The sequence below is a fragment of the Danio rerio genome, chromosome 7 (assembly GCF_052040795.2).
Source record: "Danio rerio strain M-AB ecotype USA chromosome 7, GRCz13ab, whole genome shotgun sequence".
Classification (NCBI taxonomy): domain Eukaryota; kingdom Metazoa; phylum Chordata; class Actinopteri; order Cypriniformes; family Danionidae; genus Danio; species Danio rerio.
In genome coordinates this window covers 8,423,020-8,440,275 of record NC_141027.1, presented here as the reverse complement: position 1 = coordinate 8,440,275, position 17,256 = coordinate 8,423,020, and the positions used below count along the sequence as shown (strand labels likewise).

General features: G+C 40.6%; 1 protein-coding gene across 1 annotated transcript; it reads left to right on the top strand.

Moving 5' to 3' along the window:
- Window positions 1–3,918: 3,918 nt before the first annotated feature.
- Window positions 3,919–5,430, top strand: jac6 (jacalin 6). The gene is made up of 2 exons (NM_001110406.1): window positions 3,919–3,946; window positions 4,201–5,430. Exon 2 carries the CDS (start codon window positions 4,203–4,205, stop codon window positions 5,148–5,150), a length of 948 nt encoding a protein of 315 aa, NP_001103876.1. The 5' UTR covers window positions 3,919–3,946; window positions 4,201–4,202; the 3' UTR covers window positions 5,151–5,430.
- The last annotated feature ends 11,826 nt before the right edge of the window (window positions 5,431–17,256 follow it).

The following is a 17,256-nucleotide window of genomic DNA, read 5'->3' as shown; positions in this document are numbered from 1 at the left end:
TGGCCTGTTGTGTCTAATATGAATATAGCCAAGCTATTCACAGATATTGCCAGATAATCACTTTACCTCTGCCATACTTTAAACACATTTAGATCATTTGTGATTCTGGCTGATATTCTTTTTTGCATTGTCTTGAGCCTTCACGTTGCCAAATACTAAATTATTAGTAGCCTGGATAGATCATTCTACATCATATCACTTTCTGTAAAATGCTCTGCAGTACATTTTTCGTTTTAGAATGTTAAATTCTTATTCTGTAGTTATTTTTGTAAAAGTAACTAAAAATTAACATAAGAGTTACGTTACAATTCTGAGGCAGTAATTTTAAAAGGTAAAGGATTACTTTTATATAACAGTAACAAGTAATCTGTAATGTATTGCAGTTGTTACAACCTCTCTCAAAAATAATAGCTTGTTTTAAACAGAGAGAAAGCAACATAAAAAGAGAAACTTAGTAAACATTGTAATCATTTTTAAATCAATTTATTTTTACCAGAAAACCAATAATAACGATAACAAATGCTTACCCCACAACAAACGAATGAACTAATAAATCCCCAGAAAGAAACAATTATGAAGGACAAGAAAACAACCACAAAATCAAATGCTGTCTGGTCCACTAAAGCTGTGTCTTCCTTTCGCCTCCTCGTTGGCATCTTTATCCCCTCTCCAATTAATGACGCATGCACACTCGTATCAAAAGCCAAGAAAAACAAAGGAAGGTTCATAAAAAAAAGAAGAACACAAAGAAAAAGACACAGACGTAACACAGTTTAGAAGTAACTTGCACAACACTGGCTATTAGACTCACACTATTTTACTCTACCACATTGGTACTCTCCTGCTTCTGTGTTTACCAAGCTTGGTGACCTTTGCTGCTGAGAAACCCAGCACTGTGAAAAGGGTCTATGCTCAGCCATTCTCGCATTGTACTCTTCATTAAAAAAAAAAGAAAAAAAATGAGCACCACTGCCAGCACATTTCTATACTTTATGCTGGATAGAATGGACAGTTAATGCTGTAATAGCTGCACACATCACTTTTATTGAACACAACATATCCATCGTAAACTATCCTGCCCGGACAACTAGAAAAACAAGCAATTGTCACAGAGAATGCAGTCCATGCCACAAAAATCCTTAACAACACAGAATCAAAGAATGACAGGACAAGCTGAATTGTTACTGATGCTCACTGAATGTTCTAGAGTCAAAAAAACATTAGTGCCGTCAAAATTAGCGTGTTAACGCATGTGATTTATTTGAAATATTTAACACATAAATAAATTCAATTACATGGTTGCAGTTTTTTTTTTATTTCCTGTTGTGGTCGACGTCTGTTCAACATGCAAAGAAATATGCACAAGACCAATTTGACTTGACTTTTTTGACTTACTTTAAATTTGACTTGACTCAATTTGACTTACTTTAAATCCCATCTAGAGTTTCAAAATAACCATTCTGATCAGGCGGGCGATAACAAAACCCAACTAAAGTTGCTTTGCTACTCGGTAACATTAAGTCCAACCAAACAGCTTCAACCGTGGGGCTATCCAAGTCCATTCTCTGTTTAAACATAACGTCCGATCTAATATATACACATACTCCTCCACCTTTCAGATTTCTGTCCTTTCGAATTAAGTTGTAGTTTGGTATATGTATCTCTGCACTCGATATTGAATCATCCAGCCATGTTTCACTGCAGCCAAACAGAGTAACATTGAATTCCTGTCACAAATATCTCACTTCACTTATCTTTGGAAGCAGACTTCTCATGTTAAGATGAACCATATTTAAACCAAGTGTGCCGCAAGCCTGCGTTTGAGTGAAGGTCTCGGCCGTTAGATCGCCCCCTGGGGGCTGGCTGCAGTACAAGTCATAAAGCCCGCCTCCTCCGTGTTAATAAAGGAGACTTGAGCCCAAATAAAAAAAATTATTACACTTGCCATAAAATGTCCCGAAAGATGGTTCTGGTCGATTAAGGCACTGGTTATTGTGCTGAAATAGGTGCAGATCTTCATTTTTGTAAACAGTTTGTTTTTAGCAGTAATTTAATGCTGGGCGTGTCATCGTGATTGACAGCTGTGATTGACAGTTTCTCAAAGCAGCGCGTCTGAGCTTCAGCAGGAGACTGAAGTGTTATTATTCGATTTCTGTGTTATTTTACCATGACAACATGAGTTCAGCAGTAAACTACAGTTTCTGACATACATGATCCTGGTGGAACACTGTTTATTCGCTAAGGTCAGGGCTTTTTTCGGGCTTTATTAGTTTGCTGATAACAGGAACTGATGCCCGATTCCAGCCCGAGTCAATCAAGCAAGATGCGGCGGCCGAGCGAGCCGGCGCTGCCGCATGCGAGCCGGAATCAGCCCGCGACGCCGCGAGTAGGTTATGTGCGCTACGGCCCGGAGCTGGCGCGATTGAATATATAAAACCCTCATATTTGTTAACGTTATTACATCCATTTGTGTTGATATGACAGCAAACGCATGCTGAGAAGTTCGGGAGGCGTGGTTGATTTTACATAAAGCGTTTGGTTGGAAGCTCGACTCTGCTCATTTTCGCGGCTCCTCCTCTGGCTCCATCAGACAGTCCTTCTGTGCATGTCAAGGCTCCAATTTCAGCAGTCTTTTGCGACAGTTTGTGCCTGTCAAGCAGGCGTTTTGCCCTCAAGGCGTTCAATGGGAAAAGGGGCTGTCGCGTCGTCCATATTTTTTACAGTCATTGATTCAAACCCTTTAAGGTACAAATGTCTCTTAAATCACTTATCTTTGAATTCGTTGAATCCCGTAATAAAACACCTTCTGCTGACCCAACTTCTGGCCTCAGTGTCCTCAGCATTCCACCTTCTACCATAGAAGTAGAAAACATATCCACCGACCCATTATCCATACTAATTACTTCTCTTGTTTCAAAACAGGGAATCAAATCTCTCCACCGGTCAGATATTGAGCTGTATTCCGCGGCGATTTCCGAACACCTGTTCCGCACATCATTCAAATCTCGGAGCTTCACATTAGAATCACTCGAAAAGTTTCCTTCATAATCCATTGGAGAAGGCCCAGGAGACTGATCAAACAGCAGACACATCATTATAATCGCCCAGTCACTTGAATTTCTTCGCATTTGTCTGATGCGACGTTGTTTCTTTGGACAGTGAAGCCATGGCCGATAAAAAAGCGAAAAAATAACGCCCTTTCCAAAGCCGAAGTGTTTACATCCACGTCTCATTTGATTATCCTTACTCTTAATATTAAAGGAAAAATCATCTTTCACTTCTAAAGTACGATTTAAGAGTATAACTGAGCAGCGTGATTAACACTCCACATCTGCCTGCCGCCATTTCTTTACACATGTCACTTTTAAGAGTCTCTCTAACACTAATGTTATAAAGAGATCAGAAATTTTGTTTAAATATTTTATTTTCGACTATTTGCCCTAATAATATTAGTAAATTAAAATAAAGTGGGTAAATGACAAAAAAATCCTAATGCTTCTAAATATATTGTTAAAAAAATTATTATTTTTATTATATTTTATTTTAATTATTATTAATACTGAATGATATGAAACATGATATCATGATGATATGTTTGCAGTGTTGCCTAGCCTTATATCTACATGAAATACACTGAATTTCTAAACATGTTCACATGGTAAATATTTGAAGTAGATGCATTTGTGTGCTTAAAGTTCCTCTTGAAGAATTTTTCGCTTTGTTTCTTTTTCATTTTGTTACTTTCATCCCTGCTCTCCCACAGGAGACCAACCCTTTATGACCAAATGCATCTATCCTTTTTAATGCAAATGTCTGACTCATAGAGCCTGCGTGTGCACTGCCAGCTCTATTTAAGCAGCATCCCAATCATACGCTTGTCACTTCTCTGGCTTTCACCTGACGAGTTGCATATTGAGAAGCTCTTCTTCAGACTTCATTCATTCAAGTGAGTGTAATTCTTGTTATGGGCACCTTAAATGTAATGCATGTAGCTCACGGTTTGAAACTTTAAATGACATAAGGATATTATATAATATAGCAGTAATTGTGACACCAAGTTAATGAGAAACAAGGAACAAATAAAATTGTTATGGATGCTTGTTGGGTCTTCAAGAGAAAAATACAAATGTACCATATTAAAATGTGTCTATATAATAATCATGATGCTAATTTTGTGATCTTTATATCTAATTTCCTCAGAGATGGCCTACCCAATAACAGTATGGCAATGTGGTGGTGAAGAAGGTACACCGTTTTTATTTGCTGGTGAAAAAAATGGTGCCAGTTTGCAGAGGATCTGGGTTTGGGTAGGAGGATGGCAGATCAAGGGTGTCAGGGCCTGGCTTACAGATGGTAGAGACAAAACCTTCGGAGAACCTTATGGATCACATCAAGAGTATGTGTTTTCACCTGGAGAGCTTTTTACCTCACTGTCCGTCTGGGGGAACGGAGCAGGAACACGTCTCGGGGCCATCAAATTCTCGACCAACAAGGGTGGGAAATTTTTTGCACATATGACAGACTGGGGTTTAAAAACTGAATATCCCATGGATGTCGGCTCTGGATTTTGTCTTGGCATTTGTGGAAGATCAAGTGAAGACATCAACCGCATGGGGTTCATGTTTCTCAATGCAGTTCAGTCATCAGTTCTCACCAATGTCAACTATCCCACCATCAAGGAGCTGATCCCAAAGGTGGCTATGGAAGAGATCAAGTCAGTCACTTGTAAGAACGAAACCTCAGCTACTCAGCACCAAACAATCGAAAGCTCAAAGAAAGTAATTAAAAAATCTTCATGGTCTGAGACTTCCAGCTTCTCATCAACATTCAGTATGTCGGTGAAGGCTGGGATTCCCGAAGTTGTAGAAGTTTCTACAGAATACAGTGTTACTGTTGGAACTGAAAGCACTTATGGTATGGAGGAGACGGAGGAGAGAAATGAAACCCTGACCACCGCTGTTGAAGTCCCACCAAAGAAGAAGGTGGATGTTCACATTACTATTGGCAGAGCCAGTTTTGACCTGCCGTACACTGGCACAGTGAAGATCACTTGCAAGAATGGCAGTGTGTTACAGTACGAAACCAAGGGCCAGTACAAAGGCGTCACTTACACTGATATTAAAGTGAATACAGTTGAAAAAGATCTGTAATGTAAAAACAGATTGTTCACTAGCAGAGTATCAGTTGATTTACCTTTGATTGGGTTTTGTTTGCGCTCTTCTTCATTTGATCCTTTCTAAATGAGTTTCTGCTTAATGACTTTTAAAAGAGGAAACATACTCAGCATTGTTGTTTGTTTTTAAATAATAATTTCATATTCTGTTAAAGAATGATCTTACAGCTTCAACCCTTTTGTAATCAGTGGCAGATCATGAGATTTCACTTCATATAAGAATTAAGTGAACAGATTAAAAAGCATTGCATTTCAAATAAATCTTGTGTAGTTTTGTTTAATGGTGTTATTTCAGTTAAAATGAGTGTGAAATAATCTATTCATCATGACAGTAAACTTTAAACAAACAAACATACAGAAATGCAGATAAAGATTCAATGCAGCATATGTTATATATTACATTTTTTTTCTGGGGTTTTGTGGAGAACAAACCAAAATTCAAATAGTTTAACAAAAGTCCTGACTTGGCAAATGGTGTATGTGTTCCCTGAAAAAATCTAAGAGACACCATTTAAACCCTGGAATCTAACAAAACAAACAAACTACTATGCTACTTGCTAATGCTACTACTGTGTGCTCCAGAAAAAAAAATCTATTAAGAATCAAACCAGAAAAACCAGTAAAAAGTGAAAATACAAATTTCGTAAAGCTTGGTCTCCTAAACATCAGGTCACTTGCACCTAAAGCACTTATCATAAATGAAATAATAACAGATAACAATCTTAATGCACTCTGTCTCGCTGAAACAAAATGACTTTATTAGCTTAAATGAAGCAACTCCTCCAGGATTCTTATTTAAACATGAGGCTCGTCATACTGGTCGTGGTGGTGGAGTTGCATCAATCTTTAGTGATTTCCTTAATATTAATCAGAGAAAAGGACTTATTTTTAGCTCCTTTGAAGTATTAGCGCTTAATGTTCAGCTTCCAGATACTATGCAAAAACCTATGTTATCTCTCGCTTTAATCACCATATATAGACCCCCAGGACCCTATGTCAATTTTTTAACATCCACATAGATGACGCTAACCATACATTAGGGCTCGCGTTTATGGATTTAATACACTCACTTGGGATAAAGCAAAATGTTGTGGGTCCAACCCATCGCTTAAAGCATACATTAGATCTAATTCTGTCTTATGGAATCGAGGTTATTGACGTAGACATTATACCACAAAGTGATGATATTACAGATCATTACCTCTTACTATATAAGCTGTGTTTACCTGAAATCAGCAAACCCACTCCAATACTCCGCCCTAGTAGAACTATTGTTCCGTCAACTAAAGATGAATTTATAAATAACTTACCTGATCTTTCTCTATTTCGTAATGCACCCGCAAACTCAAATAATCTTGATGTAGTAACCAGCAGTATGGATGCCATCTTTACTAGCACACTAAATACTGTGGCAACCATCAAATTAAAAAAGGCTAGAGAGATTAAAACTATACCATGGTATAATAGTCATACTCGTGCGCTCAAAACAGCAACCCGCGCCCTGGAACGTAAATGGAAAAAAACTAATTTAGAGGTCTTTAGAATTGCGTACAAAGACAGTATGTCCAGCTATAGGAGGGCTCTAAAATCTGCCAGGACCGAGCACCTGCGCAAACTGATAGAAAATAATCATAACAATCCTAGATTTTTATTTAACACCATCTCTAAATTAGCAAATATTCAGTCATCCTTGGAACAAATTGTTCAACCGCAAGGTTTTAGACAGAAAATAGGAGATGCCAAACTTTCTGCACTGGCTTATACTCCAAATCCTGTAAATATTTAATTGAATCATAGTAATAACCTACACTGCTTCAACATCATAGAACAGGAAGAGCTAGATAAAATTATAAATAGCTCTAAACCAGCTACGTGTATGCTGGACTCAATTCCAACAAAATTACTGAAAGAGCTGCTACCTGCTATAGGAGAACCTCTTCTTAACATTATCAACCCTTCTTTATCTATAGGCCATGTTCCAAACTCTTACAAGCTAGCTGTTATCAAGCCTATTATTAAGAAACCGCAACTGGACCCCAACTACTTAGCTAACTATAGGCCTATTTCAAATCTTCCATTTATGTCTAAAATACTAGAAAAAGTTGTTTCCACTCAATTATGCTCCTTTCTGCAGACGAACAATATTTTTGAAGTGTTTCAGTCAGGTTTCAGGGCTCATCACAGTACAGAAACTGCATTAGTGAAAATAACCAATGATTTACTCTTAGCTGCTGACCAAGGGTGCGTCTCGCTATTAGTTTTACTCGATTTTAGTGCAGCATTTGACACCATTGACCACAATATCCTCATAAATCGCTTAAAGTCTACAGGCGTCCAGGAACAGGCTCTACAATGGTTTAAGTCATACTTAACTGAACGTTACCAGTTTGTGAATTTTAATGGACAGCCTTCACAAGTCAGTACAGTAAAGTATGGGGTGCCTCAAGGATCAGTTTTAGGTCCTTTGCTGTTTACAATTTACATGCTACCCCTGGGAGACGTTATTAGAAGACATGGGATCAGCTTTCACTGCTATGCAGATGATACTCACTTATATATTTCCACTAAACCTGACGAGACGTCTGAACTTTCTAAACTAACTGAGTGTATCAAAGACATTAAAGACTGGATGACCAACAATTTTCTTCTCTTAAACTCCGACAAAACAGAATTATTACTTATTGGGCCTAAATCTTGTACACAGCAGATCTCACAACTCAATTTACAATTAGAGGGATACAAAGTTAGCTTTAGCTCTACTATAAAAGATCTGGGTGTCATATTAGACAGCAATCTAACTTTTGAAAACCATATATCCCATGTCACAAAAACTGCCTTCTTTCATCTGAGAAATATCGCTAAATTACAAAATATGCTATCCATCTCAGATGCAGAAAAGCTAGTCCATGCTTTTATGACTTCTAGGCTGGATTACTGTAATGCTCTGTTTGTTGGCTGCCCAGCATCCTCTATTAACAAACTTCAGCTAGTACAAAATGCAGCAGCTAGAGTTCTTACCAGGTCTAGAAAATATGATCATATCACCCCAATTTTATCCTCCTTACACTGGCTGCCTGTTAAGTTTCGTATTGAATTTAAAATATTACTTCTCACCTATAAAGCTCTAAATAATCTAGCTCCTGTTTATCTAAGCAACCTTCTGTCTCGCTGCAATCCAACTCGCTCTTTAAAGATCTCAAAACTCAGGGTTTCTGGTAGTACCTAGAATAGCAAAATCAAGTAAAGGAGGTCGAGCCTTCTCTTTCATGGCTCCTACACTCTGGAATAGCCTTCCTGATAACGTCCGAGGCTCAGACACAGGCTTCTACATCTTGCTTATATACACTATAAACAGCAGCTACGCTAATTATTCTCTTTATTCTCTATTTTCACCTCAGAGGCCCTCAGATTATGCAGAGTCACTGACTGGATCCAAGACCAGCGACGAGATGATCCCAAGGTTTCCATCTCCAGGACCAGGACATATCCTGAGCTGCTGCTGCACTGATGGTCATGGGGAGTGGAGAACATGAGTCTGATTCCAGCGACGCTCCAGGGACAGACGAGTCTTCGCTGAGGCCACCTTCTAGCCTCCACCGCGGTGACTGAAGCTTTTGACTGAGACTTTTGGCCAGCGGAGAAATTAAAATGGTCATGCCCAACTGAGTCTGGTTCTCTCAAGGTTTTTTTCTTCACTCCTATCAGGTGAAGTTTTTTTTCCCTCTCCGCTGTCGCCACTGGCTTGCATGGTTCAGGATTGGTAGAGCTACGCATCGATGAATTGGCTCTTCAGTGTTTGAACTCTCAGTAATGATTTTAGACCACACTGAACTGAGCTAAACTTAAACACTAAAAACTGAACTACACTGTTCCAGTTACTATGACCATTTATGTGAAGCTGCTTTGACACAATTCACATTGTTAAAGCGCTTTACAAATAAAGCTGGATTCACAGGTGTGAAAGCACCCTTACTGTGTATTTTGTTGTTGCCCGTTTCTGTGTGCACGTTATCCATCCGTTATTCATCTCATTCCATTTTCTCAGTTTACGCCGTTTACAAGGCTTGGACGAAGCAGACAGGTAAGAAAGTCACGTGACATACATTTTGCAACACTTAGGACTACTCTTATGTATAGTACATTAGGTTAGGGGCGAGCGCCACCCCTTGTACTTTGTAGATAGATAGATAGATAGGACTCGGAAGACTCTTTTCGTGTTTATTTAAAGGCCGTTATTTTGCCTTTATTTACATTATCCAACAGTAAAGAAAAACAACAAATTAATAAAAAAATAAAGAAAATAGTCACAAATTTTTGGTATCTACTCCGGTTGTCTTTTGCACTTAATTCACTGTTTATATAAATTTATTTTAATTGCACATAAATGTCAAACCCTATTCCCTAGACTAATATCAGGGGTTTGTAACAGGCAGGACAATGTAAATTTTACATTGTTCTCCTTTCTGGTGTTAGCTATTAGCGGTGTTGGGAGTAATGCAATACAAAAGTAATGTATTACAGTAACGTATTACTTTTTCCTGTAACGCAGTAGTGTTAGGCATTACTAACACATTTTCAATAATATTTTACTCAGTACATGTTCAGTAATGCTTGCGTTACAACAAACTTTTCGCCTGCAAGACATTAACAAATAACAAATAACCTCAGTTCTATTTCCTGTTTGGTTAGTGAATATATGCATGTGTTAAGCTCCCTCTGGCTTTTGCACCTTTTTTTACTTTGAATGCGGAATGATTTCAGCCTCTCAGCTCGAGGTCTGAGGCTATTGGCTCAGCCCGGTTCCCAGCAGCGGAAAAGAAGCAAATAGATAAAAATGGTGGAAGACAGTACAGTCAGTGGATTCATTTAGTCTTTTTAGAGGCATTTAGATCTTTGTTTGGTCTGTTTTCTTTCTAAGCAGTTAGGCGATATTTAGCCTATATATTTATTTCTATGGCCTAAAATGACTGAGGTTGAGGGGTTTGTCCTTTAATTGCACTTTTTTTCTGAAAAAAGCTATGTTTATCATGCTCACTTTGTGCATGACAATTTTATGTAGTGAACCATTTGAATTTAAAGGGAATAAAATAACGGAAACAATAAGAAAATAAAAAGCACATCTTGTCATGGCATTGGAGTTTACATATAATCAATTAAATCAAATCAGGCCTTTATTTGTCACATACACTTTCATATAGCGAAATTGACCCGAATTTGAAAAAGGAAATAGGACACATTTCAGGAGAGGGAGGCGTAAAAACTCCCTTTCACCTTGCTCTTGAATTAGGGCAGTGTGAGATCAGGGAGGAAAAAAAAGCCCCAGCAGTCAAGCACATGAACACACAGACAAGACATAACAGGGGATGTAGATATAGTTAAATGAGGGCGGGCAGCCATCTGGGACGGAAAGGGAAAAAGTGCGACCGCCTTCGCCAAGAGCCAAAGAAAGAAGCCTGTTGGCCTGTTGTGTCTAATATGAATATAGCCAAGCTATTCACAGATATTGCCAGATAATCACTTTACCTCTGCCATACTTTAAACACATTTAGATCATTTGTGATTCTGGCTGACATTCCTTCTTGCATTGTCTTGAGCCGTCACGTTGTCAAATACTAAATTATTAGTAGCCTGGATAGATCATTCTACATCATATCACTTTCTGTAAAATGCTATGCAAAATTCTTATTCTGTAGTTATTTTTGTAAAAGTAACTAAAAAGTAACATAAGAGTTACGTTACAATTCTAAGGCAGTAATTTTGAAAGGTAAAGGATTACTTTTATATAACAGTAACAAGTAATCTGTAATGTATTGCAGTTGCTACAACCTCTCTCAAAAATAATAGCTTGTTTTAAACAGAGAGAAAGCAACATAAAAAGAGAAACTTAGTAAACATTATAATCATTTTTAAATCAATTTATTTTTACCAGAAAACCAATAATAACGATAGCAAATGCTTACCCCACAACAAACGAATGAACTAATAAATCCCCAGAAAGAAACAATTATGAAGGACAAGAAAACAACCACAAAATCAAATCCTGGCTGGTCCACTAAAGCTGTGTCTTCCTTTCGCCTCCTCGTTGGCATCTTTATCCCCTCTCCAATTAATGACGCATGCACACTCGTATCAAAAGCCAAGAAAAACAAAGGAAGGTTCATAAAAAAAAGAAGAACACAAAGAAAAAGACACAGACGTAACACAGTTAAGAAGTAACTTGCACAACACTGGCTATTAGACTCGCACTATTTGACTCTACCACATTGGTACTCTCCTGCTTCTGTGTTTACCAAGCTTGGTGACCTTTGCTGCTGAGAAACCCAGCACTGTGAAAAGGGTCTATGCTCAGCCATTCTCGCATTGTACTCTTCATTAAAAAAAAAAAGAAAAAAAAATGAGCACCACTGCCAACACATTTCTATACTTTATGCTGAATAGAATGGACAGTTAATGCTGTAATAGCTGCACACATCACTTTTATTGAACACAACATATCCATCGTAAACTATCCTGCCCGGACAACTAGAAAAACAAGCAATTGTCACAGAGAATGCAGTCCATGCCACAAAAATCCTTAACAACACAGAATCAAAGAATGACAGGACAAGCTAAATTGTTACTGATGCTCACTGAATGTTCTAGAGTCAAAAAAAAACATTAGTGCCGTCAAAATTAGCGTGTTAACGCATGTGATTTATTTGAAATATTTAACGCATAAAAAAAATCAATTACATGGTTGCAGTTTTTTTTTATTTCCTGTTGTGGTCAACGTTTGTTCAACATGCAAAGAAATATGCACAAGACCAAGGAAGCGCTTTTAGAAGAAAAGTTTTAAAATTAAAAAATTTATGTTACATCCCCAGGCTATCTAGCATTTCCTCCAAAGTTTCATGTAATTTTAGGTTTTAATTTTAATCTTTTGACTTTAACTGCAGTTCACTTTGATTCAGCAACATATTGTTCATGCCTTGTGACAGTTATTGGATGAGAACATGAAGTAAGGACTGCTGGAAAAGTGAAAAAAAGAAAAACCTTGTGATCCGGGGGGTCCTTTAAAGTAATCAAAAATCACTGTTTACATGGTAGACTCAATCTCAATCATTGTAGCAAAGTTTGTTTGTAGGATGGGACGAAGAGAATGTTGGGGATATAAGGTAAGTAGTTTTTTTTTTCTAATAGTTGGTATCTTTTATGCATCGAGCCACTGGAGAGGAGCACAGAGTGCTATACTTAGTTTCATGCTTGCTGAGTTTGGCGAGGGAAAAGTCAGAAGCGTGCAAAAGCGACCCCCCCGCAAAGTATAGATTTTACCTTGGTGAAAACCTGTTGTCACTGCTCTGACCATTGGAAGGTATCCCGTCCCCTCCTTTTTAGTGAGATCAGTCAATGAGCTGACGAGGCCCGAATGATTAGCAACAAAACGCCTATAATCTGCCAATATCCCTTAGTCAAATCCAACGTCGAATAATATCGAGCAGCACCTAACCGGTTGAGCAACTCGTCAAATGTGGCATTGTATATACGTTGAATTTCGATACAGTGTTGACTATTCTATAGTCAACACAGAACTAGACTGAGCCATCTGTCTTAGGAACTAAGAACTGTCTTAGGAACTTAGGAACTAAGACTATCGAGCTGGCCCAATCACTCTGTGACTTTTCTACCATATCAATTTCAGCCTATTACTCAATTCTTAATTTTTTCTTGTGTTCAGGCAGGTGAAATGGCTGGGTCCAAATGACCACACCTGGTTTGGTCTCAATATGATGCTGAATCAAGTTAGTACAACCCAGCAGGGGTGAGTAAGCGCGTGATGTCAGCTTGGGATATTTCCACCTGAGCAACCTGCCCCCTGTCTGGCAATTTCTTTTCCCAAGAGACAACTGCACATAAGACCCCTAATAATCTATTTAATCCAGGTCAATTGGTTCCCAGAATTAGTGGGTGTTTGAAGCGTGGGCTAACCGTTACTTTGACACTATGCTTTTTACCCCTGAATTGAATACCTACAGCCATTAGCAGGTAGTGGATTACATCACCGTGTACATGGTGTTGTCTGAGAAGCAGCCTGGGGTTCAAGCTCCAACCCTCTGTCCTGATAAGCGCCCTACCTTCAGCGGGATCTGCTGTGGATCTGCTTCAGAGCACCGCTGTCTGGGTGCTGGTGTGGGCGGTCTCTGCACTCTGGGAACAGGATGGGGAAAGAAGAGGGGGAGAAGAACAAGAGGTTATTTCACTGACCCTGGACCTTGCCACCAGGTGATCCTCCGCCAGCCGGATGGCCGTCTACAGATCCTCAGACTGGTGGCATTGGATCCACTCCGACATTTGGGAGGGAAGGCAGTCGATAAACTCCAGCACCACAGTTTCCATTATCTGGGCGATCCTACAGGCCATCCTGTAGCAGCCATCTGCACTAAGGGTTGACCGCTTTCTTTCTGTTCCATCAAACAGAAGAGCTGGTGTTGCTCCTCCTGATTGGGACCGGCCTGCTGGAGAATAGCTCGCTTCAGGTCGTCATACTCCAGGAGATTTTGGGTTGGTAAATGCTGTGCGGTGAGTTAGGCTTCACCCGACAACAGCAGGATGACCTTTACCGACCACTCGGCCTGCGTCCAGCCACACACCTCCACCATCTTCTGAAAGAGACCCAGGAATGCTTTTGAGTCATTCTGCAATGTCATTTTAAAAAAAGGTAATGGGTGGGTGGCAGATGTTGGAGCGGGCTGGATCTCCTGGGTCAGCAGACTCTGGATTCGCTTGCGGTCCTCCCGCTGGGCCTCCATGAAACTTTGGAAAGGTTGTTCCTGTGCTTTCTTCAGTTCCACCAGCGCGTCATGTTTTTGTTGGTGGAGAACTACAAGGGCCTGGATGGCTTCCGTAAATGGCAGCCTTGATGGAGTACTCATTCTGGCAGTGAGGCTTCTTGTCCTTCCCGGGTTTCACCACCACTGTAGCAAAGTTTGTTTGCAGTATTAGAAGAAAAAGACAGGGTCGGCGATAAAAGGTAAGCAGAAGTTTATTTTTTATTATTCGGAACAAAACAGGTGAAGCTGTGTGTGCCACATCATCCCCTGATAATGTCAACAGACTAGACTGTCTTAGCAACGGGCTGATTGTGAAGGAGGACTACGCAAAATTGTTTCTACTTTAATAATGTTCTCAGCTCTCAGCAATACAATTTTTTTCAATGAGTACAATTGTTCGTATTCATTACTTTATTATTATATATTTTTTCAATTTCCATATCTGCAATGCCATTATTTTGGATTTTTTGTTGTTGTTGTCCACTTAGAATTCAACATGGAAATTATTTTTTTCTATTTATCGCCATTGATTGTTTGGAAATTCAAATGGCACTGTAACCACGGGGAGTGACACATACAACTGGAGTTTGGATCCAAAAGCAGGTGTAATTTTAGTCAGGCAAGCAATGGTCAATATGGGTGCAAACAGGTGTGTGAGGACAATTCAGAATCGTAGTCGAAGTAACATGCAAGAGGTCGTAAGGCAGGCAACAGACTAAGACAGGGAGGCTAACAAGGCTAAGGTCGGTACACAGGATAACAAGACTAGGAAACGCGTTGTAGTGCTACTCACAGTAAACAAGACTCTGCAAACTGAATGGGTGAGTTTGTGGCTTAAATAGTGTGTGCAATCAGTCTCTGACAATCCTCAGGTGGTGTGAATGTAATCAGTTTAGATAAGGAAGAATGTGTGTCAGGGCGAAGTGCGTGTATGCATATGTAGTCCAGAAATGGCAAAATTGTAGTCCCTGAGATATTGTGAGAGAGATCAAGTGATCTATGGAGTAGTGATCGCTGGTGATTGTGACAGAACCCCCCTTTAAGGAGTGGCTTCCAGACGCTCCTAATAATGTTCCGGTGGGAGGTTGAGCGGAGGCGGAACAGGGGGAGGGATGGAGGGCCAGGATTATGTAGCTGGGGCGACCTGTGGCGTGGCGCTACGGAGGACCCGGAGCATAGAGCTGAGGAGGACCCGGAGCATAGAGCTGTGGAGGGCCCAGAGAGTGGAGCTGCGAAGGGCCCGGAGAGTGGAGGTGCGGAGGGCCCGGAGAGTGGAGGTGCGGAGGGCCTGGAGAGTGGAGCTGCGGAGGGCCTGGACGGTGGAGCTGCGAAAGGCCTGGAGAGTGGAACTGTATAGGGCCTGGAGACTGGAACTGCAGAGGGCCTGGAGCATGGAGTTGCGTAAGGCCTGGAGCGTGGAACTGCGGAGGGCCTGGAGCGTGGAGCTGCGGAGGGCCTGGACGGTGGAGCTGCGGAAGGCCTGGAGAGTGGAACTGTATAGGGCCTGGAGAATGGAACTGCAGAGGGCCTAGAGCATGGAGCTGCAGAAGGCCTGGAAAGTGGAACTGCGGTGGGCCTGGAGCATGGAACTGCGGAGGCCCTGGAGCGTGGAACTGTGGAGGGCCTGGAGCTTTGCGGGGAGCTGGCAGAGCTGGAGGCTTGTGGGGAGCCGGCAGGGCGAGCCGTCTGGGTGGCGCCGGCAAGGCGAGACGTCTAGGGGGCGCCGGCAGGTCGAGACGTCTGGGTGGTGCTGGCAGGCCAAGGAGTTGGGCTGGGACCAACACTGAGCTGAGCTCTGGGACTGACACTGGAGGATGTTCTGGGACTGGAGAGACCATCGCTGAAGAGGCCTTTCTCTTAAGTCCCCGCCTTTGTGTGTGGGTTATCTCTTGGGGCTTAGTCATGGTCTGGGACCCTTCGTGAGACTCAGGCAGCAGTAGCTCTGGCAGCTCTGGCGGCATCGACTCTGGCTGCTCTGGCAGAGGCAGCGGCGTCGACTCTGGTGCTTCTGGCAGCTCTGCAGGATCTGGCAGCTCTGGCAGTGACTGAGGATCTGGCAGTACTGGTGGCAGTGGCTCTGGAAGTGGCAGTGACTCTGGCAGCTCTGGCGGTATATATATAGATATATATACATATATTCATTAATTTATTTCTTTTCAGCTTAGTCCCTTTATTAATCAGTGTTCGCACCATGAACTGCCAACTTATGAATAGCATACAAACCAACCCTGGAAAATACCCATACATTCTTGCATTCACACACATACTCTACGGCCAATTTAGCTTATTCAATTCACCTATAGCGCATATCTTTTGACTGTTGGTAAAACCGGAGCACCCGGAGAAAACCCATGCGAACACAGCGAGAACATACAAACTCCACAGAGAAATGTCAACTGAACCAGCCGAGAATCGAACCAGCAACCATCTTACTGTGAGATAATTGTGCTACCCACTGTGTCACCGGGATGCCTAATATGACAATTATTGTCACTTAAAATTATATTCAAACTTACAATGCAAATATTTAACACTAGAAACTGCACATAATTAGTACCTGTGGTGAATCTTAACTGCAATACCTAGTTCAACCACTGGGTGCCAATCTTACTGTTTTGACAAGATGTACACTGGCACTGTAAAGAACACTTGCAACAATGGCTGTGAATTATAATATAAACCAAGGGCCGATACAGTGATATCATAGTACAAACAGTTGAAATCACTATCAGTTGGTTAATCTTTGATAAGGTTTTCACTGCTTCTTTTCCTCTGATCAGTTTTATGTGTTATTCAAACATATAATGAAAAATATTTCATTTTACTGTCAACCCGTTGTGTAGTTTCATTCGGTGGTATTGTTATTTCATTAAATATTGGGCAGTGATGCCATCAGTGGGCAAGCAGATGAGGCACAAGCCAACTAATTAGAGCAGCTGGATCCTAATGCAATGTTATTGCCTATTCTTAATAGGAATCAAGCAACATCACTCTGTATTTAATGAAAATGGTATCAAATACAATTTATAGAATTAACTAAAAGCTAAACTTGAAAGATCACTTTTTGTTCCACCAATCAAAAGCAGGCTGCAGATCAAATTAGTCACCAGACTAATCCTTCTAATGCCAAATTCCTGCATGGGCCTGTCCCCCGCTCGACCACTACAGCCAAATGGGGTTTCTGCCAATGCTGACTCAGGAATTTAGATGTGTTTTCAAAACACTATTGCTCTATTTAAGCAGCAGCAACTCAGTCGAACATCATTCACTTTTCCC

Excerpts from the sequence above, each read along its gene's own strand:
- jac6 (NM_001110406.1), top strand. The coding sequence starts at position 4,203 with ATGGCCTACCCAATAACAGTATGGCAATGTGGTGGTGAAGAAGGTACA.